The following is a 26,695-nucleotide window of genomic DNA, read 5'->3' as shown; positions in this document are numbered from 1 at the left end:
GCCTTTCAAACGATTTCCAGGTCTTCTCTGCGCTTAGCTCGACCGCTCTCTTCCGTCGTCGGGCTCACCATGGCGTCCTCGCCCCTGGCTTCCTTCTCGGCCTGCCTCTCCCAATTCTCCTGACTGCGCGTGGCACGAATCGTCTCGAGGCTGCTGGCGGGGCCGAAAGCCTCCTCCTCGGTCGCGATCTGCAGACCGCCGCGCTTATGCTGCTGCTGCTGGTAGTCGCCGGGGCCCTTGGCGCCGTCGGGAACGTGGAAGCGGCGGTCGAAGCGCACGGCGGCGTAGAGGGCCGACACGATGATCTCGATACAGTAGATGAGGGTGTAATAGCAGGCTTTGTGGTGGAACCAAGCCGGCGCGTTGGCGGGCCGCAGGTCGAAGTTGACACCGATGCGGAACCCGGCGCCCAGCGTCAGCAGCAGCGAGGTGAAGACCAGCAGCCGCACCTTGGAGCGGAAGCGCCCCGCACCGAACTTCTCGATGGGCCGGCTGTCGCGCCGCGGGGTCAGGGCGGCGATCAGGACGACCGGTGTCGGGATGAAGGCGAGAAGTGCGAAGAAGGTGCCCGCGACCAACTGGACGTCGCGATCCATACGGCGCGCGTTCATGTCCAAGGTGTAAAAGGAGTGCACCGTGCAGACGATGACCATGATCAGGCAGGCGACGACGCTGAACACGAGGAAGCGGAAGACGATGCGCGTGGCCCCATGCCAGCCGAAGGTCGGGTGGTAGGCGCGGACCATGCGCTGGGCGAAGAAGAGGTTGGCGATGAACAGGATGATGACACCGGCCTGCGTCAGGATGTTGGCAGCTATGGCGATCTGCACATCATTCGGATGGGTGGCCCATACGATTCTCATTGTCAATGCTGCAGTGCGCGCCATACTCAGTCCGAAGAGCATCGCCGAGAAAACAAACTTGTGGTCACGTTTGCGGTTCTTTTGGAAGATGGTCATGTGCACAACGGCGAGGCAGAGGAAGATGGCCATCAGTACGGCCGAGACGGGGACGTCGAGATCAACAGTCGGACGGCCACCGAGTGATGCATTATTCGGGAGATACGGCGGACCGGACATCTAAGACATGTAAGTTGGTTGGGCTTCATGGAAGACATAAAGTTTCGGGGCGGGCTGCTTCGCCGAGACATGGAAGCTGAGCGAGACAGCCGTGCCAAGCCGGCAAGTGATGTGCATATGCCAACGTACCTGGGGCGGTCCACCCGCTGGCTGGGAGGCTCCGGATGACATGTTGGTAAGGTTTGCTTGTGATGCGCCACCGGACAGGGGATGTGAGATGGGCGATGCGGCTTTCTGGTCTTTCTCCTTTGGTGGATAGGCCAAGACCTTTTCGTCTCGCCCTCACTGTCCGTCTCTTTCTCTTGGGGTGCGTGGTGACGGCCCGCTGTCGCAAACAATGAAAGACAGGAATGTTCAAACAAGGAAAATCTGTTGCCAATATAGGTAGAGTCCCACAATATTCTTTGATGGACGCAGCTCAATGATCTAAGAATACCAAGAGATGGGATGAGGCAAGGCGGGATGGGATGCAAGATTCAGTTGATTGAGTTACAGTTTCCGGGAACCAAAGAGCTGGGCCCCGAACGCACTGCAGCCGCTATATACATACCGAACGAACCCCCATCACCCATCCTGCAAGACGAACCAGGCCCGGGACTTAGATAGATCCATGTTATCAGATCTGGTCATTAGCGCCGCCCGATCTGATGGTCAAGCGAGGAATGTCGGAGGTTCGTCGTGCCAGAACCACCGATCGATGGGGCAGGAATGGCGTGGATGACAGGGGTGAAGCGGACTGATTGTTCCTCCAGTGCTGTCAGTTGCTGCTGTAAGCAGTGTTCTGGGCGTGTCAGCTTCCAAAACCAGCAGGCCAGCCGGGCCAGCCACATCGGTGGTCGGAGCTTAACAGGTTATCCGTAGGCGCGAAATACTGGGTCTTGCTAGCGAGGAGATCTAGTGGCCTGGAAGTGCCCTGTCCGGCATTAAGCTAACCCCCATAGTCGCTTTTGATCTCGGGGTCAGTCATGACGAAAGTGGCTCCTCCTGCCTCCTAATGATCTTTGAAATCTGGATTCCTGGGTGACAATGCAATGCATTCATCAGTCGGTCATTTGGCAACTGTCAACATGACTCGCTACCAATTAGCTGGAATCTCGGCCGATGCTAAATCCCGTTCAGCAGAGCTTCAAGGCGTGGTATGTAACCTGACAATTGCTCAATTGCTTACTACAATTTTTGCTGCAAATCTGCTTATATCCGAGGCCGAGCCCGACTCCGATCGGGCGGCCACCATGATTCACGTCTGCGATTTTCGTGGAAAGGAGGTAACGTAACAGCATGGACGGGGCATAAAAATCAATGTGGTACAGATGTAACTAGAAAATCCCCTTTGATTTATGGTGGGCGAAAATGATCTGTACTTTGACCGGTCAGCATCGGTCCCGGGCGTCGCACACTCCGGGAGATTCCTCAGCGCGGGCAGGGGTTCCTGCTTTGTATTACTTCGAGCCGTGTTCAATCTTCATTTGTTCTTTCTAATATTAGCAAGCCTTGCGTACGAGCTCCTGTGTCACGATACACAACATTTGCAGGTCGGTCCAAACCTGTCACCGCGCCGACCTCCCACAACTCCCTCCAACTGCTCCCATGAATGACTGGCTTGCTTCCCTTCTCAAGTCAAATCGAAAAAGCATCAAGCCGCCAGGCACCCCTTCTTATACGGATAGACCGACTTGAAGTGGTCCGCGATCTCGGACCGCGTCGCCACCCAGACCCCCTCCTTGCCGGCGACGTACTCGGCGAACTGCTTCAACGCGGCGAACCGCCCCGGTCGCCCCGCGATGCGGCAGTGCAAGCCCACGGTCATCATCTTGCCCGTGCCCTCCGTCGCGCCCTCCTCGTACAGCACGTCGAAGGCGTTCTTGAGGTGCGTGAAGAAGCCCTGCGGGTCCCGGAACCCGGACCCGGCCACGTGGAACTTGAAGTCGTTGCAGTCGTACGAGTAGGGCACCATGAGGCAGCCCTTGGGGTCCGGCGAGTCGCGCTCGTGGGCTAGGTCGATCCACTGCGCAGTACTAATGTAAGCGCGTATCCCATTTGAGGTATGAACAAGAAATGGGCTGCGTTCTTCCATGCGCGTCGACGTCCTGCGGCGGGACGCGACGGGAAGAAAAAGAAAAGACTCACGTAGGGCACGTCATCGGCGTAGGTGTCGCTCATCCACTCGAGCTTCTCGCCCATCTCCTCGTAGACCTGCGGAACCAGGGTCCTCGAGTGAGGGCTGTTGCGCCCGTAGTACCATCCCCTCGGCGCATACCCCGTCAGGGACTTGAGCGACGTGATGCCCTTCCGGATATACTCCTTCTCCTTCTCGATGGGCATATCGTGGTACTCAATCCACCGATAAGCGCTAGGTTCAAGTCAGAGAGGCACACGCCAGGAAAAGGAAAACCAGAAGTAACGCCCGCCCGGATACGACTTACTGAGACGCGACGTCATGCCCCTCCTCCACACATCGCGTCGCGACCTCGGGCTGTTCCTCGACGGCCTGCGCAACGGCGTAGAGGGTGAACTTCATCCGCAGCCTGTTGAACAGGCGGAACATGCGCCAGAACCCGGCACGACTGCCGTACTCGTACTCGGACTCGGCGTTGTAGTTGCGCTCGTTGACGCGGTACTGTCCCGGCTGCTCTTTGAGCATGGGCTCGCTCATGCCGTCGCCGTGCAGCACGCTGCGCTCGGCACCCTGCGTTTATGGGTCCATGTAAGCGCGAGCGCATGATGAATGCGGGCAAGTTGTTCATTCGGGACGTACCTCCTCGTAGTTAATCACGAAAGAAACGGCGATCTTCGCGTTGTTGGGCCATTGGAGAGGCAGTCCCTTCTCGCCGTAGCCCTTGAAGTCGCGGGGGTAGCCGTAGTCCGGGTGTGAGTAGTACGCTTCCGGCATTGTGATATCGTAGCCGTGATGTCCGATACGAAGTCGCAGATTGTGCAGTCACGGTGGTCAAGTCAAGTTGCAAGAAAGAAGCTTTTCGCGTGTAATATGATGTGCTGCCCTTTCATCTTGACCATCATGGACCGAGCCTCAACAGGGTGACTGGCTTTATAGCTGGAGTCTCGTCAATCTTACTGATTGGGATACTCCGCCTTATCGTGCATATGCCTCCATTCATTGCCCCATTGCTGCGCCAAGGAATCTATCTGCGATCTGTGCAAGTTGGAGCAATCTGGGGCGATATCTTGGAGTAACGACACACTGTCGGAGATCACCCGATGAGGGATCGGCAAGAATACTGCATTCTTATATGCAATTGGAGATAATTCGTATTCATGGTGGATCTACACGTGGAGGAACCATCAGCTCATCGGTCTTGTTCGGCACCCCAGGACCGCCGCATCCTTCGGACGTGCTCCGAGATCGTACACCCCTACGCAAAACTACACGGGGCGACACGGCGAATGCATCTTTCTAGCAGCTCAATCAATTGGTCTATAGCAACCACCTCTGGCATGGGACTTATACTGCATATGTGATGGCGGTCAAGTATCATATCTCCACTCAATGTTCATATAAAGAAGCCAGTCCTATCTTCTGATCAACCTGGCCTCACACGACATAGTCAATTCACCAGTTCGCGGCTCAAAGCCGTCTTCGCTTCGACCTGACAGCCTTGGGGAAAGGCAACTTCATGATCCTCTCGGCCGCGTGCTCCGAAGCCGCGACAATCATGGCCGACGGATTGCCCGTCATCATGCCCGGGAAGATGGACGCATCCACCACAAACAGGTTCGCCGTGCCGTAGACCTTGGTATCGGCATCCACTACTGCCGTTCCGTTGGGCTGCCGCCCGTCGTCGAGGCCGATCTTCGCGGACCCGATCCAGTGATTGGAGCCACGCGAATCCGGTGTGGCGGGAATCTTTGGGGTTGATCATGACGAGTCAGCGGACATCGTCGCTTTAAGCAGTGTTTGGGTGAGGCATAAGACAGTCGCAAGTGACGAAAGAGGATTTTCTTCATAGAAACAGCTATCACTCACCGAGTTCACGTAGTGCGTCGCCGTCTCATTTGGAGCGGGACGGATCCAGGTCAGATTGGAAATCGACTTGAAGTAACCCTGCACTTTCTCGAGGCCGGCGATGACGGCAGCCTTGTCCGCATCGTTATGCAAGTATGGCGCGGTCGTGGCTTGCATGTTGAGCAGCTTGTTGATGGACAAGCGGCCTCGCGACTGCGCTCCAGTACCAAGATACTGAGTGATGGTCATTGAGGCTTTTCGGCAGTACGAATGATCAGCTGAGCTGTTTTCGCGTACGATGCCATTTTACCATGAAGTATTGACTCACTGTTCTTCGCCCCTTCGACGCGCGACTGCCAATGCAGATGCCGATCGATGCCATCGGTGCCGTGGATGATTTCCCAGAACTGCGTGTGCGTGAGCTTGAACTACTACGAAACGCTTTTGACATGGGCTTCTACTTACAATTGGCCCGAGATTGGGCGCAGCCTGGGTTAATATACCGGTTCGGTTTTCTTGGGATGTTAGCTAACACTCCAAAATTGCTTGTCACTGCCGCTTAGGTCTCACCTAGATACTGTGCCTTGTCGTCTGCATTTGGCGTATCCCAAGCGGCGTAAAAGTCGTAGAATACGACCTCGGGATGGGCAATCTCGATATCGGTCTAGACCATTCGTTAGAAAGGAGCAATAAGCTTGGATTGCGCACTGCGCTTGGCACACCCACTCCGACGTGGTCATCCAGATTGTGTCCCACAGGCAGATTAATCCATTGGTCCGACGAAATCATCGTGTCGCCATCTGTCGAATTCTTGACCACGTTCAATTGGTCTGTCGGGCCAATGCCACCTGTTCTCCCTTGTCAGACATGATCTCTTTCCAAGAGGCAAGGTAAATACAGCAGCGATTCTCGAGGTTTCTTACTTCTGAAAAGCACCTTTGCGGATCCATAAGTGCCAGCCGATACGATCACGCGACCCGTCTTACTCTTCACCTTAATTGTGCCTACATTGGCAGAAGGGTCTCCACACTCAATCTGCACTCCGGTAACATAGTCACCGGCGCGCGTCACCCGGCGCACAGTGGTGTTCATCCACAGCGTGAACTCCTTCCGGCGACTCGCGGTGACCAGGTACGTGGCCAGGGGCCCACCGCGCTCGGCATGTTCGAACATGTTGGTAGCGTGGCCGAAGGTCCAGTTCTTGCGGTCCGGGTGATCATTGGGCACGATCGAGGTCCACCCGTTCGCCGTCAGGCCCTTGCTCAGTACGTCGAAGCCTTGCTGCAGGTAAAGCTTCCCGTCTAGACTCGGGACCGTGGTGCCGGGGATGCGAGAGAACACCCTATCGGTGGCGCCGGCAAGATCGGGCGACTTCCATCCCGCCGGCCACGCATAGTCCCAATCATCGGGATGTGGCTTCCACCACAACCCCGAGTTCACGGCTGTTCCCCCTCCCAAAAGGCACCCGCTCATGTAGGGAAAGTCGGCGCAGGTGATGTTGGTAGGGTCATGCCAGATCTGATTGCTTAGACCTGGGACGTCAAAACGCGTGAGGTTCGTCCCTTCGAGCCACGGGGCTTTCATCGTACCGCCCCAGAGCCCGGTCGATGGCGGACCTTTCTCCAGCATGAGGACAGTATGGCCTGCTTCGGTAAGTCGGTCGGCCATTGGAATACCCCCTGCTCCGGAGCCAATTATGATATAGTCGTAAGTCTTGTTCCATACGGCAACGTCGGAGCACACCTCGGCGGGGTGGGAGAAGGCAACCTCGGCCAAGGTCGCCCATGGGTGAATCACTATAGTAGGTCAGCACAAGGCTATCATATACAGCCTGGCGTAAGGGTGTTAATCGTACAGAGCACCGCGGCGCATAGACGCCGGCATGTTGCTACAATACCCATGGTGAGATGTGGGATCGGATGATATCAAAGTATGCTTTGTAAACAATTTGACTTGGCTCTTTCACAAACGCCAGTCTCGCGTACCTGTGGATGAGTCACGCTGACCACACTCTGAGCCCACCAGATATATGTAGTTACCTGTCGAACCGGGAGCGGCAATATTTGTATAGCCTACCTCGAGATTGGCCCCTCAACGTCGATGACCGAGACGCAGTGTATATTACCTCGGCGGTCGCCAGTCTTGGTTCATGGTGCATGCAGCAAGGGCTGTATGCAGTTTACCACGTGCCATAGGAGACGAGAGCTTTGATTAGTCCAAAGGGGCATGAATTGAGGCATCAGGTAATATGCAACACGTTGGCCTGATATATCTTTAATCTGGGTCGACCCAATGAACAGGGAACGGACGCATCCGCATCCCCGGACCCAGTGGCTCCTCACTTATTAGCCGACATGCTCAAGATCCTGGGGTGCAGCAATGGCACGGCTGATCCAGAAGGTCGGCTTGCTGATGTCCAACAGAAGTGCCGATGAAGCACTTTGGTTGGTGATGCCGCAATGGACACAGTGGTGGTTGGCTCTACCGGCCGCCAAAGGCCAATTTTTATGACTGGATTGTGCCGCACTTGACGAATCGAAGAAGCGCGCGACCGATCCCATCGTAGGTTTGTAGCGATGAAGTTAATCATGGTTGAGATACTTGCATCCAGAACCGACTCAACTTCCACGGCGAGTTCAGTAGTCAGTTCGACATGTTGTGCGACAAGCGCACATTTTACCTTGCGAACCTTGCGCAAAGGGCGGGCGAATGAGTTGACCAACGTGCGACGAAACAAGCAATGCACGACGGCATCATGCATCGTCGATTGCCCAGCATAGGCGTTGACGCGCCGTGGTAGCAAAAAGCGGGAATCCATGGACCGTGGTTTCTTTTTTACAGCTGGCGTAGAGGAGACTTGACTGGAATGGCCCGTTTGATTGGCCTAATCATTGAATTGTCGCCTGTGTGCCCAAGACATTCAGAAGTAGGTCGCCGGCTTCTCATACATTGCCTTGTTTGGTAGTCTCACGCAAACGAGCAATTCGGGATGAACTTCGATGCCCATTGACTGGTACATGAGAGGAGCCCGAGTGGCCCATCCAATGCCATGCGGCTCTTGGGACGACTGACGCGAGATGGAGTGGCCTGGAAGCAAAATAGCGGGACGGGTGTCAGGTACTAAGCCTTACTTTTGAGGGGGCGTCCCGGTAGCCGCGGTGGCAGCGGTGAGCCCCTAAAAAAGACAAGACCCCTTAGCAGCATTGCTAACCTAAGCAGCCGCTCTTCAGAATCTTTCCCAATGGCCGACGAGAGGCCCACTGTTTCATTCACCGAAACTTTCGACCTCGAGTACTCAGTCTGAGACACGTTAAACTTGAACTTCATACAAGGGGGACAACATTGTTTCTGCTCGACCGGGGGAAAAGACAGGGCAAGCGAAGTGCAAGAGAGAAAAAGGTGGCTTCTAAACATCAATCAATTCCTCCTAGACTTTTTTGTGTGCTACACACCAGTCCATTCGTCAATTGCGTTTTACCCGACCCCTCCCCAATCTGATCGCCGGAGCCAGAAAGCCTTGTCACTCATTACTTGGCCCCCCGAAAAAAAGCTTGTGGTCACTGACGGTTGTTGCATCCGAACTAGCGGGTCATCTCATCCCTCCATAGACTCACTCGCTCCAATGGGATTGAGCATGACAGTGACGGCGCTGAGCGAGTTTGACGTGCTCGCCGAGTTCGATCAGCGCGTCTCCAAGGGTGTCATATTTTACGACAATGAACCCAAGATCCAGGTCCAGGAAGTTGACGGGTACAAGGTCAGTAACCATATCAATTAGGCGAGACTTTTACTCCCCGAACCCGCGAGCTGTTATCGCTGACATTGTGCCTAGTTTGAATTTGCCGTCACGGACGCCATAAGTAAAAAGCCGTACATCAAAAACAACGAAGATGAGCCCAGCAAGCAGTGCCACGCCAGGAGGCCGTCGCGGCCCGGCTACTTCCCCGGGTCGGACATTGACGTCTCGGGCTACGAGATGGCCGACGTCAGCGACACGCACTGCGTCGCCTTCAACAAGTTCTGCATGTACCGGCCGCACCTGCTGCTGCTGACGCTGGACGGCTACCGCCGCCAGTACGACCCGCTGAGCCTGTGCGACATGCAGGCGGCGCGGCAGATGCTCGAGACCATGAACTGGCACCACTTCATGTTCTTCAACTGCGGCAAGGAGGGCGGCTGCTCCCGCCTCCACAAGCACATGCAGCTGGCGCCCCTATGCCGGAACCGCCTCAAGCCCTGGCCCGAGACGACCGCGGGCGACGTCAACGTCAAGACGCCGTACCAGTACATCCTGCGGCGGTTCGAGAACGATTTGGGCCCCAAGCAGATCCACGACCTGTACGACCAGATGATGGTCGAAGCGCGCAAGATCCTGCGGATCGACCCGGCTTCGTCTGAGCATGTCCCCCACAACGTCGCCCTGGGCCGCAACTGGATATTGGTGATCCCCCGGCGGAAGGCCGGTGTCAACGGTGCTTACGCCAACACCCTCGGCTTACTAGGCATGGTCTCGGTGGCCAACGATGCAGAGCTACGATGCTGGCTCGACCAGGGCCCCATCGAGGTTCTGAAACAGCTCGGCGTGCCCAGATAGACCGGATTGGGCGCTAAACGGGGAGAAAAATAGAGGATGCGCGTCTTTCTTGTAGATGAATTGCTGTGTGTGTACTTACTTTGGCGGCTGCTGGCTCATGATATCCCATAGACAAGAATGTGTAATAGATCTGGTTCTTCATGGCGATATGCGATTTCGGGGCGGTTTGCGGTTTTCGCAGGATGCTGATTGTTGATGTCTCAGTTTAGTTCGGGATTTGTGAATGGATCGGCAAGTGGTTAAATGGAGGATGCAAATGAGTGTTTGGCTGGGCCTGGAATGCGTCAAATGAAATCTTCATCAGCGTCAAGATGGATGAGGTATTTAGATGCTGGTCACGATCGAAAGAGCGATGGCTGGGGTGGATCAATCGACGCAGTTCATTAGGTTTCAAGGGAAGTCGTTGACCGAGAGTCATCAGCATGCACCGTCATGGAGCGTACGCGATCCTGCTCTCAAGCCTTGCCGGTACCTTCGCGGCATCGTGCTATCCTGATCGATGCCTGAACAGTATGTATTCAGTCGCTCATAAGTATTTAGTTCCTAGCAGCTGATTTTCTCACGTCAGGGGTCGATTGCGGAGATGGTTGCGTCGCCGATTGCGCCCGGCATATCGCGGTCACAGTCACACCCCCAGCAGTGTATGGTCCTCTACCATACTCTCTCAGTATATTACCCAACACCGATTGATATTGACATGCTCGATATAGAACTCTCACCAGCACGACGACCATTTACTCCCAGTTCGGCGCAAACGTTTCCCCAATTGGTCCTGAGAGCACCGTCGTGAACGCTGCCCCAGCCTGTCGAGAGGTAGCCGGCTTTCCGTATTGGGCCGCCGTTTGTGACTCTAGGGAGCGATTTAGGAGTGCATGCTTATGCATAGGGGCTTCTATCACGACAGCCACAGCTCCCACGCCCACATCTACCGTCATCGAGACCATCGCGCCGTCGTCACCAACAATTGGTCCCTCCAAGACCCCCTCATCCACTGTCCCGACAAGCAGCGGTGACAGCCTTCCCACGGGGACAGCCTCTTTGAAAACCAGCCGAACAGGTGTAGTTTCGTCCTCAGTTCTGCTTTCGACCCCAGCCGGTGGGCCAAGTAGCACCACTGGCCAAACTACCGCATCCACAACGACAGACAGCGTACCCGTGCTCCTGACCGTCGTGCCCGCCATACTCGGACCACCGACCAGAAGGAAACGGCGCTTCTTCGGGGAAGAGGGGTCAAAAGACAAGATGCAGCGGCCGGGGGGTTCATCGACGTCGTGGGCACCGTCGAGACCTGTAGCGACGGCACCCCCTTCAACATCACCACCGAGGGGCAGCTGACCAGCGACGGTCGCGCTGTCGGCGCGCGCTTTGGCGATATCTTCATCCCATTAGCACCGAGGGATGATGGAATAGACATCTCCACGGAATTTGTAGTCGTTGATTCGGTCCTGCATTGGCAGAACGCGGCGTTTTCTGGCGGCGAGGCGAGATTCTGCCAGGTCGGCGGCGGCTCTGGCCAGGTCTATGCTACTTTTGCTGAGCGGGACACATGGCCGCCAGACTGTGACTCGATATCGATCATTGTTTACAAGGGTAAGATGACGTACATGTATTGTCCGTATTATCTGCTGGGCTGAACTAACATCATCCCAAAGCTCGACAGTGCCGCAACGGAGTGATCGTACTAGACGAACCAGGGGATGACATTCCCCCAACGCGATTATCTTCTGCCATGGACACTGTGCCTTCGACAACATACACAGAGACTGACATGAGCAGTACCCTAGCGACTTTCGCACCCACTATCAGCGTCGATACTGACTCTGCAACCTCTTTGGATGGGGTAGCCTCTACGATTGACGCCGGGCAAGAGACATCGATTGCCGCAGGATCTACTGCTAGAACGACGTCAACCGAGTCTCCCCCTTTTTCTCAGATGTCAGACACGGTACCGATGACATCAACCGGCCAGGGCACATCAACAGTGATGCCGTCTTCTGCGGTTTCTGAACCTCCTGGGACAGCTTCAAGCGGCCTTTCCCCAACTACTACCCCCAGATCTCCCGAGCTTTCATCCTTATCGATGGGTCCATCTCTCTTTCCTGCTTCAACTGAGTTGTCCATTACGTCTTCAGTTTCAGTATTGAGTGAAGCAACCAATGAATCGGGATCCCCAACATCGGTCGAGATGTCCGGATCTCCATCTTCAATGGATACATCTTATTCTCCTGTTTCCACCGAATCGCCGATTACATCTTCGCGGTCCACATCGAGGGAGGAAACCAGTGCGACAGCTTCCTCAGTGCCATCGGAGACGTATGCATCTCCATCTTCAGTGTTGAGTAGTTCAGTCACACTGGACTCTCCCACATCTACAGTGTCGTCCGGTACTATGACCAGTTCTCCGTATTCAGACTTCTCTGCGGATATGCCGACACAGGCAAGTACCACAAGCTCGGCTTCAAATTCATCCAGCTCTCCGGGGCCAACTTCGTCTACCGATTTCACCGACACATATACCGGCTCGACGCAGTCCTCGAACTCTGTATCGACCTCTTCGAGCGCCATGACCCCATCAACGTTGGTCGAATCATCATTAAGGGGTTCCTCAACGTTGATTCCTTCCGAGTCAGCGTCCACGCGCATTGGCAGTGCGGTACAATTGAGCACAAGCTCGTCGGCCTCTAATACTCTGGTTATCTCCACCGCACTATCTTCCACTTCTGTAATTACTTCTACATCCTCATTAACTTCTATTGCCCCTGTTACAACATCATCCACGGCCGAGTCCGAAACAAGCAGTGCCAGCGAGAGTCAACCCCTCACCAGCACGAGCACCTCCGGACCGTCTGAGCCAGAATCATCTCCCTCAATGTCATCAACGTCACTTCTATCCGCGACAACGACAACATCATCGTCCGCCGACTCAGAAACATCTACCAGTTCCTCAACCGAATCTCCATCATCCTCATCCGACACCTTTACCATCTCCTCCACGTCTTCCATCTCTTCCGATCTCCCATCCACGACCGAAACCCCCACATCTTCCTCTTCCACCTCCTCCTCCACCTCTTCCTCTGCATTCGCCTCCGCCTCCGCCTCCGCAGACCCCCCGCCACCGCCGCCAGGACCGACAAGCGGCCACGACTTCTGCCTCATCATCGACGCCCCAGGCGAAGACTTCGACGGCGCCATCGTCATCACCTACGGCTCCAGCCCGCCCTATGCCCTCATCTTCAAGTCCTACGACGACAGCTACACGCCCGCCGCCTACTTCGACCTCGACGGCCCCACAGGCCGGCTCATCCTGTCCTCGTCCCGATCCGCGCCGCCGTCGCAGGCGCTGGTCCCGTTCCTGCCGACGCCGCACAGCGACCAGAACCCCGTCCTGCTCGATGAGGCATACCTTATCGATACGCAGCCGGATGTATACCTCGAGATGAGGTGCGTGGCGCCCGCCGGCAGCAGCGCTATAAATCCGGCGACGGACAATCTGATCCCCGAATGCGCCATCGAGTGTATGGCCTCGGCGACACTTGAAGGACGGTATTACGGGGGCGTCTCCTATGGTGACAATACAGAGCTGCTGATGATCGACGATGACTTAGGGCTCACCCAATACCGGTTCAAAGTGGGGTATGAGGATGGCGCCTGCATGCCAGCAAGCTAGATGCTGGATGGACGCAGGAAGTCATGTCTTGAAGGGGTCAAGCCCCTATTCCGAGTATATAGTTGCAAGTTGAGTGCTGTATATACACATGCGCAACGAGTACTGAGCCGTCAAAAGCTACCTAGGATATGCACATGATTGTGACCAAATCCTACCAAGTAGTGAGTGTATGAACCGATATGTCAGTCGATTGGTTTTGCTATGACAGGTGTAGAAAGTGGTATCTCATCAAACATCGATACATCGTAAAAGTCCATCGCAGTGCCCAAGTTCCCTTCTCATCGATTCACGAACTGATCGACGCCCGCGTTCCCACCACCCAGGCTGTTCAGAATCGTCCCGCCATAGTCGTTGTTGTCGTAGAAGAAGTTCTGGTCCAGACCCAGCTCGTCGAACAGGTTGTTCGCCAGCATATTGCTATCGTACATCCAGGCCTCGGTGTGGATCAGTCCAGGGGTGTGAGGCTGCTGCGGCCACGCGCCCGTACCGACACTAGCACCATGAGGACCACTGCCCATCTCGACCCCCTCCATCGCAGCAGGGCCGTCTACAGTCACAGTGGCGGCAGCGGTCGGCAGCGGTCCTCTAGGTGCCGAATCAAGTTCCTCTTCTTTGCCTTGCCCTTCCCCACCCTCCACTTCCTCATCGGACGCTGACCCGTCGTGTTCGTGCCTCCGCGTCAGTAGCCCTTCCATGCCCATAGTAGAAACAATTTCGGCCCAGCGCTCGAGCTTGAGGCGGGTGATGCCGATCTTCTTGGCCGCAAGGTCCCAGATGTTGTGATCCACTCCGCCCTGGGTCTCGTCCAGAGCACTCCGGGCATCCTCAAGGCGTGCAACGAGCGCACGCAGGATCCCGACAATGTCGAGGTTCAGCTCCGGCTGCGCAAGGATGTGCGACTTGATGGTTAGCGCGGCGGCGGGCACGCCGGGGCGATCCGCGTCCTCCCTGTCAATCATTTCGCTTAGGTCGCGACGATCTTGCGGCGACGGCTGCTGCGGCGGGTTTGGAGGGCACGCGTTGGGTGGGTCCATGCTAGAGAGTTTGAACCAGCGGGACAGTAGCATGACGGCGTTGATGAGCTGTCCACAGAGCGGCATGGTGAGATAGAAGTACTCGAAGACATCGATAGACAGCCAGCACTCGAACCAAGCCTTGAGGGCGGCGTTGGAACGATAGAGAAAATCCAGTGTCGAGGGAGCTCCAATGGACAACGACGTCAGCGAGTTAGAGAGGTCTTCCAACACGGCGGCATCCATCTTGGGGGGCTCCCAGAGGCGTAGGGCCGCAGAACACACGTGGATGGATAGTACTCCTGTAAGTTTCGGATTAGCTCATAGTTTCCACGTAGTGCCCAGATGCATGGCACGACTCACGATTGCTCCTCAAGTGCCGCGGAATGTGAGCTTTGAACTTGTCTAGTTCCGCCTGGAAAGCACCCAGGTATGCGCTGGTGGGGGCCCTTGGAATAGCGGGCAGCTCGATCTCGTCCTCCGTTTTGTTGTGTAGGCATGATATCTTATCCGAAAGACGCTGGATGCGCATCAACTGCACAAGCAGCAGGTCGGTTTCGTACTCATTGGCGGCCTCCAGCTCCTTTACGCATCGCTCGATGTAGCTGGTATACTTGCCTTGCTCGACTCTCTGATAAGACAGAGCGATGCACGAGTTGACATACCAGGCGCCACAAAGAGCCCTCCGCTCGTCATTCGTTCGTGCTTTGGGCTGTTCTGGGTTCAGCACGAGCAGTCTTGTACGTTCGTGTAGCCCAGGCGGCCTATTGATGCCCAGGTCGGCGCATAAGCTCGTAGCCAGATGGGAAAGATTGCTCATCTGGCTGTGCATCATGCAATGATAGTGGTACCACCCGAGGACGAGCAGGATGGCCTGGAGCATCTCGAGCGATCTCTCGGACCGCACCAGCATGTAGTCGGCAATGTGCTTCATGATGCGGAAGCTCTGCGCTCTCATGGACCTCAGGTGGCGGACCGAGGCCACCATGCGAATCACGATGAAAAGGAACGGCTTGGTGGCTTTGAGCTCCTGGGCTGAGATGCCCGGCGGTAATACCACAAAGGGATAGCTCTGGCTGAGCTTGGTCACGAAGATGGACAGCAAGACGTCGTCATCCTCGACGCTTTCAACGCTCTCGCCGACGGGGGCGCGACATATGCAGCGCGGTGGGGCATACTGATTGTAATAGGAAGGGACTGTTTGGTAGGTCTCAGTGAAGTCGGTGCCGGCCGGGGTAGAGCTGGAACTGGGTGAGACGGTAGCTCTCTGGGGTTCCGATGGCCGGGGAAAGGTCTCGGAAGGGATGCAGTGGGGATCATCAGCAGGGTTAGGGGGGTTCTTGAAGGAGGCGGGCACTTCGCCGGCGTTGGTGGCCCGAAGAATCTCAACCAGGCTGTTGAGCCTTTCTTCCAATTGGGCGGTTCTCCTAGAGACAGAACTTGGTTAGGTAGGAATGGGGAAGGCGTGCAGGTGTGGCCTCAAGGGTCCTTCTTCTCCCTCCACTGGATGTGCACTTACGAGGGTTTGCTTTGCCTTTTTTTTCTGGGGCGATGAACCTGGTCCAGACAGTCTTTTTCTAGACGTTCACATCTACGATAGAGATCAGCACTTGCCTGCAGGGTTCAACATATCAATGCCGTATAGCAAGTCCACGTGTATGGTCCCATGCAGGGCAACGTTGGCTCTTTCTCTGAGATCATGTCTTACCTGTCGCATTTGGAGCCCGATCGTTCATTCGAACGCAAGCATTTGGCTTTGGCAGTGGCACACGGGGAGCAGGCGGCGCCCCACTTTGCGACTGCCGCACTTTTGGGCCTGTCCATGCTGGGACGCTGGGCCGCCTTAGTTTTTAGGTAGCCTAGTATTAGGTAACGTAGGGCAAGGTACGACGCCTAAGATTTGGCGGTATGGGATGATGATGGTGATGGAAACAGCAGGTGGTGTAGAAGCAGGAACGGGGAATACAGGTGAGGTCCGTTTCTTGTCAAAAAGGGACTGCAGAACAATTCGGATCCGTCGAAGGGACATCAAGTTGATGCAGGAGCTGACCGGACTTTGACAAAATTCTCCGCTGCTGACGCCAGACTTACGATTGAACCCCTGAACGGGCAAGGGCCTCAGCTAGCCCAGAGACTTGCAACCACAAATGGGTCCGATCCCAATTGCAGTGTTTAAGTACGCCATTGCAAATACTTTATGCCTACCGTGCGGTTTACAACAACTACAGTCAATCCTCCTTCCTCAGTCCTGTAAGATCTGATACGATTGTCAATTGAATAAGCTTATTTCGAGAGGCTCGTGGCGGTAATACCAGGCTACATGCACTCCAGTAATAGTCGTAGTGTTTGTTCTCCCTGACGTATTGGGTAGCGCAGAATTACCAAAGAGTTGGGTCGGCGAGACGGACTTTGACCAAATCTCCGGTCCCCGTTAATCTAAACGAGCACCTAAACGAGATGCATAATCGCTTTCTATTGGCCAACGCAATATGATGTGTGTTGGTGTCGGTGTTAGTTGTAGAACCTGAGATTCAAAACAGCGTTGTGCTACTTGAAAAGCGCAAATCCCCATCGCGTTCGCGTTCTTCGTCTCAAGAAAATGGCCATGTTGTGTCCTCCCTCACTTGTGCTCGCACAATCAAGTGCACGAAACCGCAAGCTACTGGTCTCAGCCCAAGTCTTGCTTGGAGAAACGGAAATCCTCCCGGGGCAGCGGAATGTCCCAAGACGAAATCGCTGCCAAGTCAGCACCGCCCGCCGCTACGGCTCGGCCGCACAATGTGGAGGAGGGATCTGGCGATGTGGAGAAGCAAGACCCGGTGACCACTCGTACGGTCGCCGACAGCCCAACCGCGACGTCTAGCAGCACGCAACCTAGTCTCACCGGCTTACCTTTCATACTGCTGTTGGTTTCCGTCTTCCTGGCAATTCTGCAGATTGCCTTGAACGCTACCATAACTTCCACGGTGTGTAACCCATGCTATGATCGTGTTCGCTCATCTAACGCCGCTTCCTCCAAGGTGATACCCATCATCACGGATGAGTTCCACAGCGCCGCCGACGTGGGCTGGTATGCCTCGTCCTATTTCGTCACGACGTACGTGGACCCGAGTGACCCCTTTCCCGATGCTTACCAAATAGTCTTGGTGTAAATACTTGCTGACGAAACGAAACCTTGGCGTGAGAAAAGATGCGCCGTGTCGCCTCTAACGGGAAAGCTCTTCCGCTTCTTCAACGCCAAAGCGACGTTCATCGCCTTCTTGGCCATCTACTTCATCGGCTCCCTCCTGGCCGGCCTCGCCCGCTCCTCGGCCATGTTCATCGGCGCCCGCGCGATCGCGGGCGTGGGCGGCTCGGGCCTCCTAACCGGCAGCATGACCCTGATCGCCATGTCGGTCCCGATCGGGAAGCGGTCCGTCATCAACGGCATTCTCATGGGCCTGTTCGCCTCGTTCCAGGCGGTCGGTCCCGTCATCGGCGGCGCCCTGACGGCCGGCGCTTCTTGGCGGTGGTGCTTTTACATGTTCGTCCAGGTTTCGCCCATTTGCCTTCATGCGAGGAACAACCCCTGAACTGACAAGAGCGTAGCAACCTGCCACTGGGCGGCGCCGTCATGATCTTCGTTGGTCTATTCGTAAAGATCCCCAGCATCGGGACACCAACAAAGACGACTCCAGAAAAGGCAGTCGCCCCCTTAACCCTCTACGAGAAGCTGCTCCAGATCGACCTGGTGGGCCTGCTCACCTTCGCGCTAGCCACGGCGCTGTTCCTCGTCGGCCTGCAGTGGGGCGGTACCACATACGCCTGGAATTCGGGCATGGTGCTTGGCTTCATGATCAGCGGGGTCGTCTGCTTCGGCCTGCTGGGTGTCTGGTTCTGGCACAAGAGCGAGGCCGCGCTGATCCCCACCAAGTTCTTCAAGGTGCGCGTCCTCAACATGATCAGCCTCACGGCCGTCGTCCAGGCCGGCGGCACCTTCACCGCGCTCTACTGGTACCCCATCTGGTTCCAGGCCATTAAGGGGGCCAGCGCCCTGCAGAGCGGCACCATGCTGCTGCCCATGATCCTCTCGCAGCTCGTCTTTTCCGTCATCAGCGGCGGTCTCGTGCAGAAGACCGGCTACTATCTGCCCGAGGTCGTCGCAGGCAACGTCTTCATAGCCCTCGGCTCTGGCCTCACGACCATGTTTGAACCGTCCACGAAGGCGGGCGAGTGGATAGGGTACCAGATCCTGGTGGGAGCGGGCAGAGGAATGGCGCTTCAAGTGGTAAGTCAAGAGATAGGCCCAAGTGCTGGTGATTGGCCGTGATAAACTGACTCGTGCGACTGATGTTATATAGCTGATTACTGCCATGCAAGCGAATGTGCCCAGCGAGGACGCATCCATCGCCTCGGCTTACGGCATGTTCGCCCAGTTCTTTGGTGGAGCACTGTTCAATTGCGTGGCCAAGACAATCATGACCTCGTCGCTTCCCCCGGCCCTTGCCAGATACGCGCCGGACGTCGACCCGAGAGTCTTTGCCAGCATCGGAATCACCGAGGCGCGCGAGGTCGTGTCGGCTGCTCAGCTCCCCGGGGTGTTACTCGCATACAACAAAGCGATTGTCAACGTATTCGTGAGTCTGTTCGCGTACCCTTACGATAAGGGGCGAAATAACAGTTACTAAACATGGATTGAATGCAGTATCTACAGCTAGCAGCATCATGCGTTTCGCTTCTAACAGGCTTTGGCGTGGGCTGGAAGAACCTCAAGAAGGTGGACAAGGAGAGGGCCAAAGAAGAAGCAAGTACGGCTCCAGTCGGCGGACCCTACCAAAGCAAGGAATCGCTGGAAGTGAAGGCCGACCATTAAAACATTTATATCCAGGGACAATGTGCGACGCGTTCGGGTAATCGAAAAGAAGGCACTACCACTAGTAGAACACTTACTGACAATCAGACGTCCTTTTTCGATGACGGGATGGTATACTTCATACCCTTCGTGGTGCTCCCGAACCATAGCTGCCAGGTGTCGAACACGGGGCTGATGCGCCCGTACCACGGCGAATCACCTGTGATCATCGGAAGCCGATCCTTGGCATTCTGAAAGTACGTCGAGCTGTGGGATACGACCGGTTTCGCGCGCGCCTTGTCGGCCTCGTCGAACACGGGCACTACCGACGTCGCCCCAATGCGCTTCATGTGCTTGTATACGCGCAGGATGAGACGCACGGTCGCGTCGGCGCCAAGGGTCCATGATGACGTCGTGTAGCCCGTCACGGAGCCGGCGTTGGGGAGGTTGGTCAGCATGGCCCCCTTCCAGACGTATTGTTCCGATATCTTGACGGGGATGCCATCGACTACTGGTGTCCTGCCGCCCAGGAGTTCCACGTGGAGGCCTGTTTCAACAGAAGTGATTTAGCAATCAAAGGTACTTGTATCTGTACAGCAATTTCATGAGGTTACTCACCCGTGGCTGTCACGATAATATCCGCCTCGATCTTCTGTCCCGACTTGGTCACGATCCCATCCTCCACCACGGTCTCGATCCTGTCCGTCACGATATCGCAATTATCCCGATGCAGCGCCTTGAAGAACTCGTTATCGGGCGTCAAGCAGAGCCGCTGGTCGAACGGCGGGTAGCTGGGGTTGAAGTGGACATCGGCCGGCACGGATGCGGGCAGCTGCCGCCTCATCATGGCCCGGATGAGCGACCGGCTCGCGTCGGGGAAGGTGAGGCTGAAGATCACGAAGAGCTGCTCCATGACGAAGGCGCGCCACCAGTTGACCGGGTGCGCCAGCCAGGCGGGCAGGTTCCGCTTGATGAAGGAGCCCGTGGGGCTGACCGAGTCGAGGCTCAGCACGTACGACGGGCTACGCTGCAGCATGGTGACGTGCGCCGCCGTCTTGGCCAGCACCGGCACGATGGTGATGGTGGTGGCGCCGGACCCGATAACGACGATGCGCTTGCGCGCGTAGTCGAGGGCCTCGGGCCAGAACTGGGGGTGGGCGACGACGCCCCGGAACCGGTCGATGCCCGGGATCTCCGTCTGCAGCGGCTTCTCGTAGTTGTAGTAGCCCGTGCAGTTGAGCAGGAACTTGGCCTTGAGCGTCTTGCGCTGCGGCTGCTGGTCCGCTAAAACCTCGACTCCCAGCGTCCAGAGCTGCTCCTCGGACGACCAGTCGATGGTGGTGACCCGGTGCTGGAACTGGATCTTCTTGTCGATCCCCTCGTCGCGCGCGGCGGATTCGATGTACTCCAAGATCAGGGACGCGCTGGCCATGTCCTTCTCGTTCAGCCACGGGCGCCACGGGAACCCGAAGAGCGTGAGCTGCGAGTCGGAGCGGATGCCGGGGAACTTGAAGAAGGACCAGGTGCCCCCGATCTTATCGCGCCCCTCGAGGATAGTCCATGATGCCTCCGGAACCTCTGTCTTCAGGCGATACCCCGTATTGATCCCTGAGAGCCCAGCTCCCACTACAATGAAGTCGTAAATTTCCGTCATTTTCCTCCACTCTTAACAGTACCACCTGAGAAATAGGTGTGAGGGAAGGAAAATTGGCCATGGAGCGTGAAAATTGGGCACAAAAAGAAACATCAAAAGAAACTCATCCCAACATATCTCGGTTTCGCAATCGTTCAAGGTCCAAACGACCGGTATGTGCCCACATCTTACAAGACGGCCCCTGATTCGCAAACTCTTTTCTATTGTATTCATGAATTGCCCGTGCTTATTAATAGTAGTACGTCTCAAGTCTCAAGTTGAAGATGTGAAGACTTAAAGATCTGCAGGTCTGGAGCGTCGGCAGCATGGGATGGCGGGGCGGATGACGCCAGAGAACGAGCGGGACCTGAGCTAGTGTACCTACTACAATAACCAGACACCAGACGCGGAGAGATGCGTCCGACAGACACTGAACTGCCACGATAGGGGATTTACCATCCTATTTCAAAAGTTGCGCCGCCACAGTCGGGAAGGCTTCCTATTTAAGATACTTGTTACTCTTGGGGAGCTCATGTGTATTCTAATACCCGGTGGAGACGAGTATCATCGTCGCTAGTAACCTGAATTGCGTGCTATATTACCCGTCTTGGAACTAAACTACAGCGCTGGGTCGCAGTCCAAGCGCAGTATATAAACTGCCCCGAGGAAGTGGTCAGGTTGATGATATAAGTCTGCGACGTCTCTAAATACATGTGACCTTGATGCATCAAATGCTTAGGTCGACGAGATTGCCGACGTAGGCCATTAAGCATGGATTTCCACCTTGTAGTAGATGAATCGAACCCGATCAGCATCCTCCTTCACTCTGGCATGTGCCGTCCAACGCGCCGCCTTCGTCTCGCCCGTTTTGAGCCCATATTCCACCTGTCCAGTAAGCGTGAAATGCCGCTCCCCTTTCTCATCAGACTCGCTCTTCGCATTCTCAGAGAAGCTGTAGAGCGTATGTTTTCGCGAGGATACTTTGTCCCACATTCTGCCGCGAAGTTGGCGGATCTCTGGCAGCGCGTCGAAGCAGTTAGCCGGCAGGTTTCATTCGGGCTCGTGATATTACAACCCCGTGAGCATCAGGCGCGGTTATCCTGGCAGAGCGGAACGTGTGAAGAGAAGGGTCATTCCGTGACATGTCTACTCACTCTCCGTTCCCTGTGCCTCGTCCTCTCCCATGACGAGCGTGGCGTCTGGGCAAAAGCACTCAATCCATTCCTCGTTCCTGGCCGCGTCGTCAGAGAGCCGGAAGAAGCTGGGTATGAAGTCGCGGAGTTTATCAGTGCTTGAAACAGTCGATGGAAACTCCAGCTCGTAACCAGACGGTGCAGCCATTATTGGAGGCTTAAGATGCAACTGAGTTGGTGGATGAATTGGAGGGGTAATAGTTCGGGGGCAGTTCAGCAGACAGCAGATGCATTTAGCAAGAACAGCGCCCCACCAGCGTGGTGTAACGAACTCACTGGAGATATCAAAACGATCATTAACGTTTTCAGAAACAGGCACATTGTCAAATTTCTTGAGCACCACATGGGTTATGCTATTCATTGCCTGATTCGATCTCGCTGGCCTTGGAAGCACGATCCAAAATGTCCCTAATCACCGGCTCCTTGCGCGCATTGTACTCCCGCATCGTCTCCCCCGCACCGCAACTAGCCGCCATCGCCTCGCGTTTGGTCCGCGCATACAGCTCCCGATCCCGCCCGTGGGCGCGCAGCCAGTCCCGAAAGAGGCAATGGCGCGCGACCTCCGGGCAGCCGGGCCCGTAGACGTGCAGGTTCACCCAGACGGGCGGGCCGTCGCGGCCGAAGAAGCGGTGCTGGTGCGCGCCGGGCGACAGGTCGCGGAAGTAGAAGACGAACCCGGCCGCCTCCTCGAGACGACTCACGTACGCCGCCTCGTCGCTCGGGTCCGCCACCACCAGGTCGATGTCGATGACGTCCTTGGCGGGCAGGCCGGGGACGCTTGTCGAGCCCACGTGCTCAACCGCCAGGGCGCGGCCGTCGCCGAGGGCGTCGCGAATCTGCTGTGCCAGGGCGGCGAAGGTCGAGGCCCAGTCCGGACTAGAATCGACGATTTGAAGGGGCTTCTTGTTCCGTGGGCCCGCTATCATTTGGACTCCGCTCATGTCGGCGTTGTGGAGGGGCTTTGTCGCTTCGGATGTTAATGGCATCATCATACGATCGACAGCTCCACGATGGAGGTTGTATGCTTGCTAGGAATAGGCGTGTTTCGGGCGGTTCTGCAAGAATTTGCCGGTCGTATATGAGAACCTACCTGAACCGCATATTTTGATACGTCCGACCGGTGTAAGTGAACCCGGTACGGAGTATAACCCCCCTTGCCTCTCACCATGGTGTCTTGGTGTCGGAGTCACTCTAGGCGATCCTGCTTGCTGAGTGGCAGTTACTACCGAATTCCGATTGGGATTCCGAGCTAACGTCCACTGGAACCCCACCATTTGGGGGAGTACAAGCAACAACACCAGCATCCTCATTCTGGTACTAAACTGTTGTGACTGGCCCGTAGTTTTCGGGAAGTTCATGTTATAGCTTCTCCTAATACCTTCACAATCTGTCCATGGATTTAACAGATTGACTGCGGCGAATTTACGGTACGGTGATGTGCTGTGATCTAGCACGTTTTGCGGTGAGACTGTGGGGGAACTCCCAGGGCCTAGAACAAGCGGGCGGATCCGGGCCAGAACCTCCGCGGTATAAGTAGACGATGTCTCAGCACCTCTTTGCCCCATTTTCCAGCTACGTCTCTCTGTCTTTTCGAAATGGATGAAATTGGGGCATTCGTTTAACTGTCCGAACGCCTAGGCGTCCAGTTGAATGGAATCGAACCGGCCAGGATTCCGGGGAGGGGGATTGGCGTCGTCGCCACGCGCTCATTAAAGGTACAGGCGAAAAGCCACTGGATCCGGCCTCATCCCGCTCTTCACCGACCGTCCCCGATAGCAATCTGAATGGTATACTGAAATTTGCTCTCCATCAGGCGGGAGATGCCATCCTCGAAGTCCCCATGCAAGCCGTCCGCAGTCTGCATTCCATATCAGATACGGTATCGAGTCAGCTGCCCGCCGGACTATCCTTCCACGGCGTCTTGGCTGCCGATCTAGCCCTGAACAAGAGCGCCGGCTTCGCATCTTGGAAAAAGCTTCTCCCCACCAGGACCGACTTCGCGGCCTCCATGCCCTTCACATGGCCGGAAGAACTTCAAAAGCTTCTTCCCAAAAGCGCGGGCGAGATCGTACAGAAGCAGCACGCCAAATTCAAGCGCCAGCGGGGCGCCGTCGCCAAGGCTTTCCCGTCCCTGACTAGGGACGAGTACCTGTACTTCTGGCTGCTGGTCAACACCCGGACCTTCTACCTCGAAACCCCCGAGCTGGAGGCGTATCCGTGGGAAGACCGGCTGGCGCTGCTCCCCATCGCGGACCTGTTCAACCATGCCGACCAGGGATGCCATGTCGCCTACTCGGCCGAGGAGGGCTATACGATCACGGCCAGCCGCCGGTACGAGGCCGGGGAGGAGGTGTTCGCTTCGTACGGCGATCATTCCAACGACCTCTTGCTGGCGGAGTACGGCTTCGTGATGGCTGAAAACAGGTGGGACGCTGTCTGCCTGGACGAGGTGATCCTGCCACGATTGAGCCAAGCCCAGAAGAAGAAATTGGAGAGCAACGGGCACGGAGGCCCTTACATGTTGGCTTCCGGATCAGAGCCTTCTCGCCCTTTGGTGGCAGTGTTACAAATGCTCGCCTCTCCAGGAGAATCCCCGCCTAGTGCATACGTCGACACGAATAAGGTCCCGAAATTGGGAGCCAGGGCCGAAACCCTTTTGAAAGCGCTGCTCAGTGAAGCTTTGGAGACAGCTGAAGGGGTAATGCGTAAAGTACAAGATTCGCAAGCTGGGGAACCGATGCAACGAGATATGCTCTATCATCGCTGGCAACAAATAGAAAGCATCCTGTCACGGGCTATAGATCGCTCCAATTGATCGATATACTACTGGTTTTCATTTCCAGGTCCATACTGTGAGGCATAATACCATTTTCAGAATTGATCGAGGTCTGAGTTGCAAGCCACATCTTCGCCTGCGTGAAGAGGCGTGTATCACAGACAATGGTTGGTTACCAATCCGTTGGGTAACATTGGCAGCAAGTATTTAACGCGGGTTATTGGCAAATCGGCTTGCCTTGATTGACTCCTGGAACTGTCTGTAAGCCATATTGTAATGATATCAGAATTTGAATACGATAGGGTTAGATCTCGAACGTCCGCCCCATCGGCTAGAACTGCCCACGGACCTTGTGACACTGCCGTCCACCGGGTCAGTACAACTATCAGCAGCAGAAGAGCTGAAGCTCTCCTTCAAAACGATAACGCCACCGTCTGGGTTTGTGGCGAATCTGCAGTGAATCGGTCTATGCTATAGTGTTCACCGACGGGTATCAGCCAAAGAGATCCGTGGGATCTTCACTCTCGGATTGCGCGAGTCTATGACAAGCTTAGCAAGCATCGCTCTCGAGGACCGTCCAACCGTCTTAACAGTGTGATGGCCAGGAAACTACGGGAAACCCTGCAAATCAATCTTGCAGGTGTCGGCAAACCCAACAACGGAGGGGACACCGCCTAGCATACTACTTGCATCAGGTTCAGTCATAAACGAAACTGTGCCTAGAATTTGGTTTACTTCTTGCGCTTTTAGGGAGATGGCCATCGATCGTCAGGATAGGGTTGAACATTGCAACAAATGCTGATCTTCTGGGGTCGATAAGCTCCCCGCCCTGGGCACATTAGCTTCAGCAGCAGCTAACCCACAAGCTCTAGTCACTTTGTCACTTCAACTGCAAAATGGCAACACGAAGCGCGAACACGGGGACATTCACTGATCGAACACGAGCAATTGCCCTATCAAAATGCAGCTCTCGAAATCCAATATCCAACCGTTTGGGGCTAATGAAGCATATGCATTCAAACGCCCAAGATCGATGATGCCCTGGGACTTTAACGTGCATTTGTGACAGAGCGCATTCATGGGTGGCTCTCAGAGCCAAGTGCAATACAGCTGAGTGGAGAACAAGGGCATTCAGCTCGGCCTAAACCGCACCGCGGCAATTATTTCAGCCCTATGCCTTCATGCAGGGCCTCGCGCTTCTTGCATCCATGTGAAGAGCGGCGGGCACGCTTTCCAGCCCAACGTTTCGCTAGGGCGCCATTCCCACTCTAGAAGCAAGTGCGGGGGCAGGCACTTTGGTATCATTTACCGAGCCGACAAGCCATTATCTCGGGTTGTCGAGGACGAGTTCTTGTCGCCAACGCCATCGTCTATCACCATGTGGCTGATCGACACGCGGACCGGCGTGCTGGTTTCCACCATAAACCCGGCTCCGGGCACGTACGTGATACTGTCGCACACGTGGGGCGCCGCCGAGGAGGAGATCAGCTTCCAGGACTTCCAGCGCCATGGAATGGCAAGCCTCACTCCCCCGCAAGGGGCCAAGGCCAAAGGGTTCGCCAAGATCGAGCACACGTGTTCCATTGCCCGCCGCCGCGGCCTCGACTTTGCCTGGATCGATACGTGCTGCATCGACAAGACGAGCAGCGCCGAGCTTTCCGAGGCCATCAACTCCATGTTCCAGTGGTACAAGGATGCCGCGTTCTGCATCGCGTATCTGCAGGACTTGCCGCCCGAAACGGACTCGTCTCCGCTCGAGACGGAACTTCCGAAGTGCCGGTGGGTGACTCGGGGTTGGACTCTCCAGGAACTGATTGCGCCCCGGGAGGTCGAGTTCTACGACGCATCCTGGGAATTCCGCGGGCTGAAGTCCACGCCGACCACGACGCGGCTCCTGGCCGAGGTGACCGGCATCGATGCCGACATCCTCCTCGACAGCACGGACCTG

The 26,695-nt window shown here is 55.9% G+C and overlaps 12 protein-coding genes across 12 annotated transcripts; 5 read left to right on the top strand and 7 right to left on the bottom strand.

Annotated features, from left to right (window-relative positions):
- Window positions 1–5: 5 nt before the first annotated feature.
- Window positions 6–1,079, bottom strand: PG985_000227 (uncharacterized protein; the record flags this gene model as incomplete). Its single annotated transcript, XM_066819996.1, has 1 exon — window positions 6–1,079. The coding sequence occupies one exon, from the start codon at window positions 1,077–1,079 to the stop codon at window positions 6–8; it is 1,074 nt and encodes a 357-aa protein (XP_066690875.1).
- Window positions 1,080–2,712: 1,633 nt separating this feature from the next.
- Window positions 2,713–3,969, bottom strand: PG985_000226 (uncharacterized protein; the record flags this gene model as incomplete). Its single annotated transcript, XM_066819995.1, has 4 exons — window positions 2,713–3,084; window positions 3,207–3,429; window positions 3,503–3,765; window positions 3,835–3,969. The coding sequence occupies 4 exons, from the start codon at window positions 3,967–3,969 to the stop codon at window positions 2,713–2,715; spliced, it is 993 nt and encodes a 330-aa protein (XP_066690874.1).
- Window positions 3,970–4,662: 693 nt separating this feature from the next.
- On the bottom strand, window positions 4,663–6,941 carry PG985_000225 (uncharacterized protein; the record flags this gene model as incomplete). Its single annotated transcript, XM_066819994.1, has 8 exons — window positions 4,663–4,941; window positions 5,062–5,318; window positions 5,369–5,447; window positions 5,506–5,555; window positions 5,611–5,704; window positions 5,767–5,888; window positions 5,964–6,836; window positions 6,896–6,941. The coding sequence occupies 8 exons, from the start codon at window positions 6,939–6,941 to the stop codon at window positions 4,663–4,665; spliced, it is 1,800 nt and encodes a 599-aa protein (XP_066690873.1).
- Window positions 6,942–8,662: 1,721 nt separating this feature from the next.
- Window positions 8,663–9,634, top strand: PG985_000224 (uncharacterized protein; the record flags this gene model as incomplete). The annotated part of the gene is made up of 2 exons (XM_066819993.1): window positions 8,663–8,797; window positions 8,873–9,634. 2 exons carry the CDS (start codon window positions 8,663–8,665, stop codon window positions 9,632–9,634), a joined length of 897 nt encoding a protein of 298 aa, XP_066690872.1.
- A 422-nt stretch (window positions 9,635–10,056) lies between these two features.
- Window positions 10,057–12,319, top strand: PG985_000223 (uncharacterized protein; the record flags this gene model as incomplete). Its single annotated transcript, XM_066819992.1, has 6 exons — window positions 10,057–10,144; window positions 10,203–10,275; window positions 10,345–10,708; window positions 10,783–11,224; window positions 11,287–11,947; window positions 12,010–12,319. 6 exons carry the CDS (start codon window positions 10,057–10,059, stop codon window positions 12,317–12,319), a joined length of 1,938 nt encoding a protein of 645 aa, XP_066690871.1.
- A 184-nt stretch (window positions 12,320–12,503) lies between these two features.
- Window positions 12,504–13,301, top strand: PG985_000222 (uncharacterized protein; the record flags this gene model as incomplete). Its single annotated transcript, XM_066819991.1, has 1 exon — window positions 12,504–13,301. One exon carries the CDS (start codon window positions 12,504–12,506, stop codon window positions 13,299–13,301), a length of 798 nt encoding a protein of 265 aa, XP_066690870.1.
- A 278-nt stretch (window positions 13,302–13,579) lies between these two features.
- Window positions 13,580–16,138, bottom strand: PG985_000221 (uncharacterized protein; the record flags this gene model as incomplete). Its single annotated transcript, XM_066819990.1, has 3 exons — window positions 13,580–14,616; window positions 14,678–15,753; window positions 16,023–16,138. The coding sequence occupies 3 exons, from the start codon at window positions 16,136–16,138 to the stop codon at window positions 13,580–13,582; spliced, it is 2,229 nt and encodes a 742-aa protein (XP_066690869.1).
- Window positions 16,139–17,031: 893 nt separating this feature from the next.
- PG985_000220 (uncharacterized protein) lies at window positions 17,032–19,166 on the top strand (the record flags this gene model as incomplete). Its single annotated transcript, XM_066819989.1, has 6 exons — window positions 17,032–17,280; window positions 17,335–17,411; window positions 17,505–17,837; window positions 17,903–18,581; window positions 18,655–18,930; window positions 18,999–19,166. The coding sequence occupies 6 exons, from the start codon at window positions 17,032–17,034 to the stop codon at window positions 19,164–19,166; spliced, it is 1,782 nt and encodes a 593-aa protein (XP_066690868.1).
- Window positions 19,167–19,249: 83 nt separating this feature from the next.
- On the bottom strand, window positions 19,250–20,799 carry PG985_000219 (FAD/NAD(P)-binding domain-containing protein; the record flags this gene model as incomplete). The annotated part of the gene is made up of 2 exons (XM_066819988.1): window positions 19,250–19,692; window positions 19,764–20,799. The coding sequence occupies 2 exons, from the start codon at window positions 20,797–20,799 to the stop codon at window positions 19,250–19,252; spliced, it is 1,479 nt and encodes a 492-aa protein (XP_066690867.1).
- Window positions 20,800–21,543: 744 nt separating this feature from the next.
- Window positions 21,544–22,119, bottom strand: PG985_000218 (uncharacterized protein; the record flags this gene model as incomplete). Its single annotated transcript, XM_066819987.1, has 2 exons — window positions 21,544–21,794; window positions 21,933–22,119. 2 exons carry the CDS (start codon window positions 22,117–22,119, stop codon window positions 21,544–21,546), a joined length of 438 nt encoding a protein of 145 aa, XP_066690866.1.
- A 205-nt stretch (window positions 22,120–22,324) lies between these two features.
- Window positions 22,325–22,957, bottom strand: PG985_000217 (GrpB domain protein; the record flags this gene model as incomplete). Its single annotated transcript, XM_066819986.1, has 1 exon — window positions 22,325–22,957. The coding sequence occupies one exon, from the start codon at window positions 22,955–22,957 to the stop codon at window positions 22,325–22,327; it is 633 nt and encodes a 210-aa protein (XP_066690865.1).
- Window positions 22,958–23,811: 854 nt separating this feature from the next.
- PG985_000216 (uncharacterized protein) lies at window positions 23,812–24,786 on the top strand (the record flags this gene model as incomplete). The annotated part of the gene is made up of 1 exon (XM_066819985.1): window positions 23,812–24,786. One exon carries the CDS (start codon window positions 23,812–23,814, stop codon window positions 24,784–24,786), a length of 975 nt encoding a protein of 324 aa, XP_066690864.1.
- Between the last annotated feature and the right edge of the window lie 1,909 nt (window positions 24,787–26,695).

The sequence above is a fragment of the Apiospora marii genome (genome assembly GCF_038362585.1).
Source record: "Apiospora marii strain CBS 49790 chromosome Unknown utg000001l_segment0_segment0, whole genome shotgun sequence".
Lineage (NCBI taxonomy): Eukaryota > Fungi > Ascomycota > Sordariomycetes > Amphisphaeriales > Apiosporaceae > Apiospora > Apiospora marii.
This window is presented reverse-complemented; position numbering and strand designations above follow the sequence as displayed.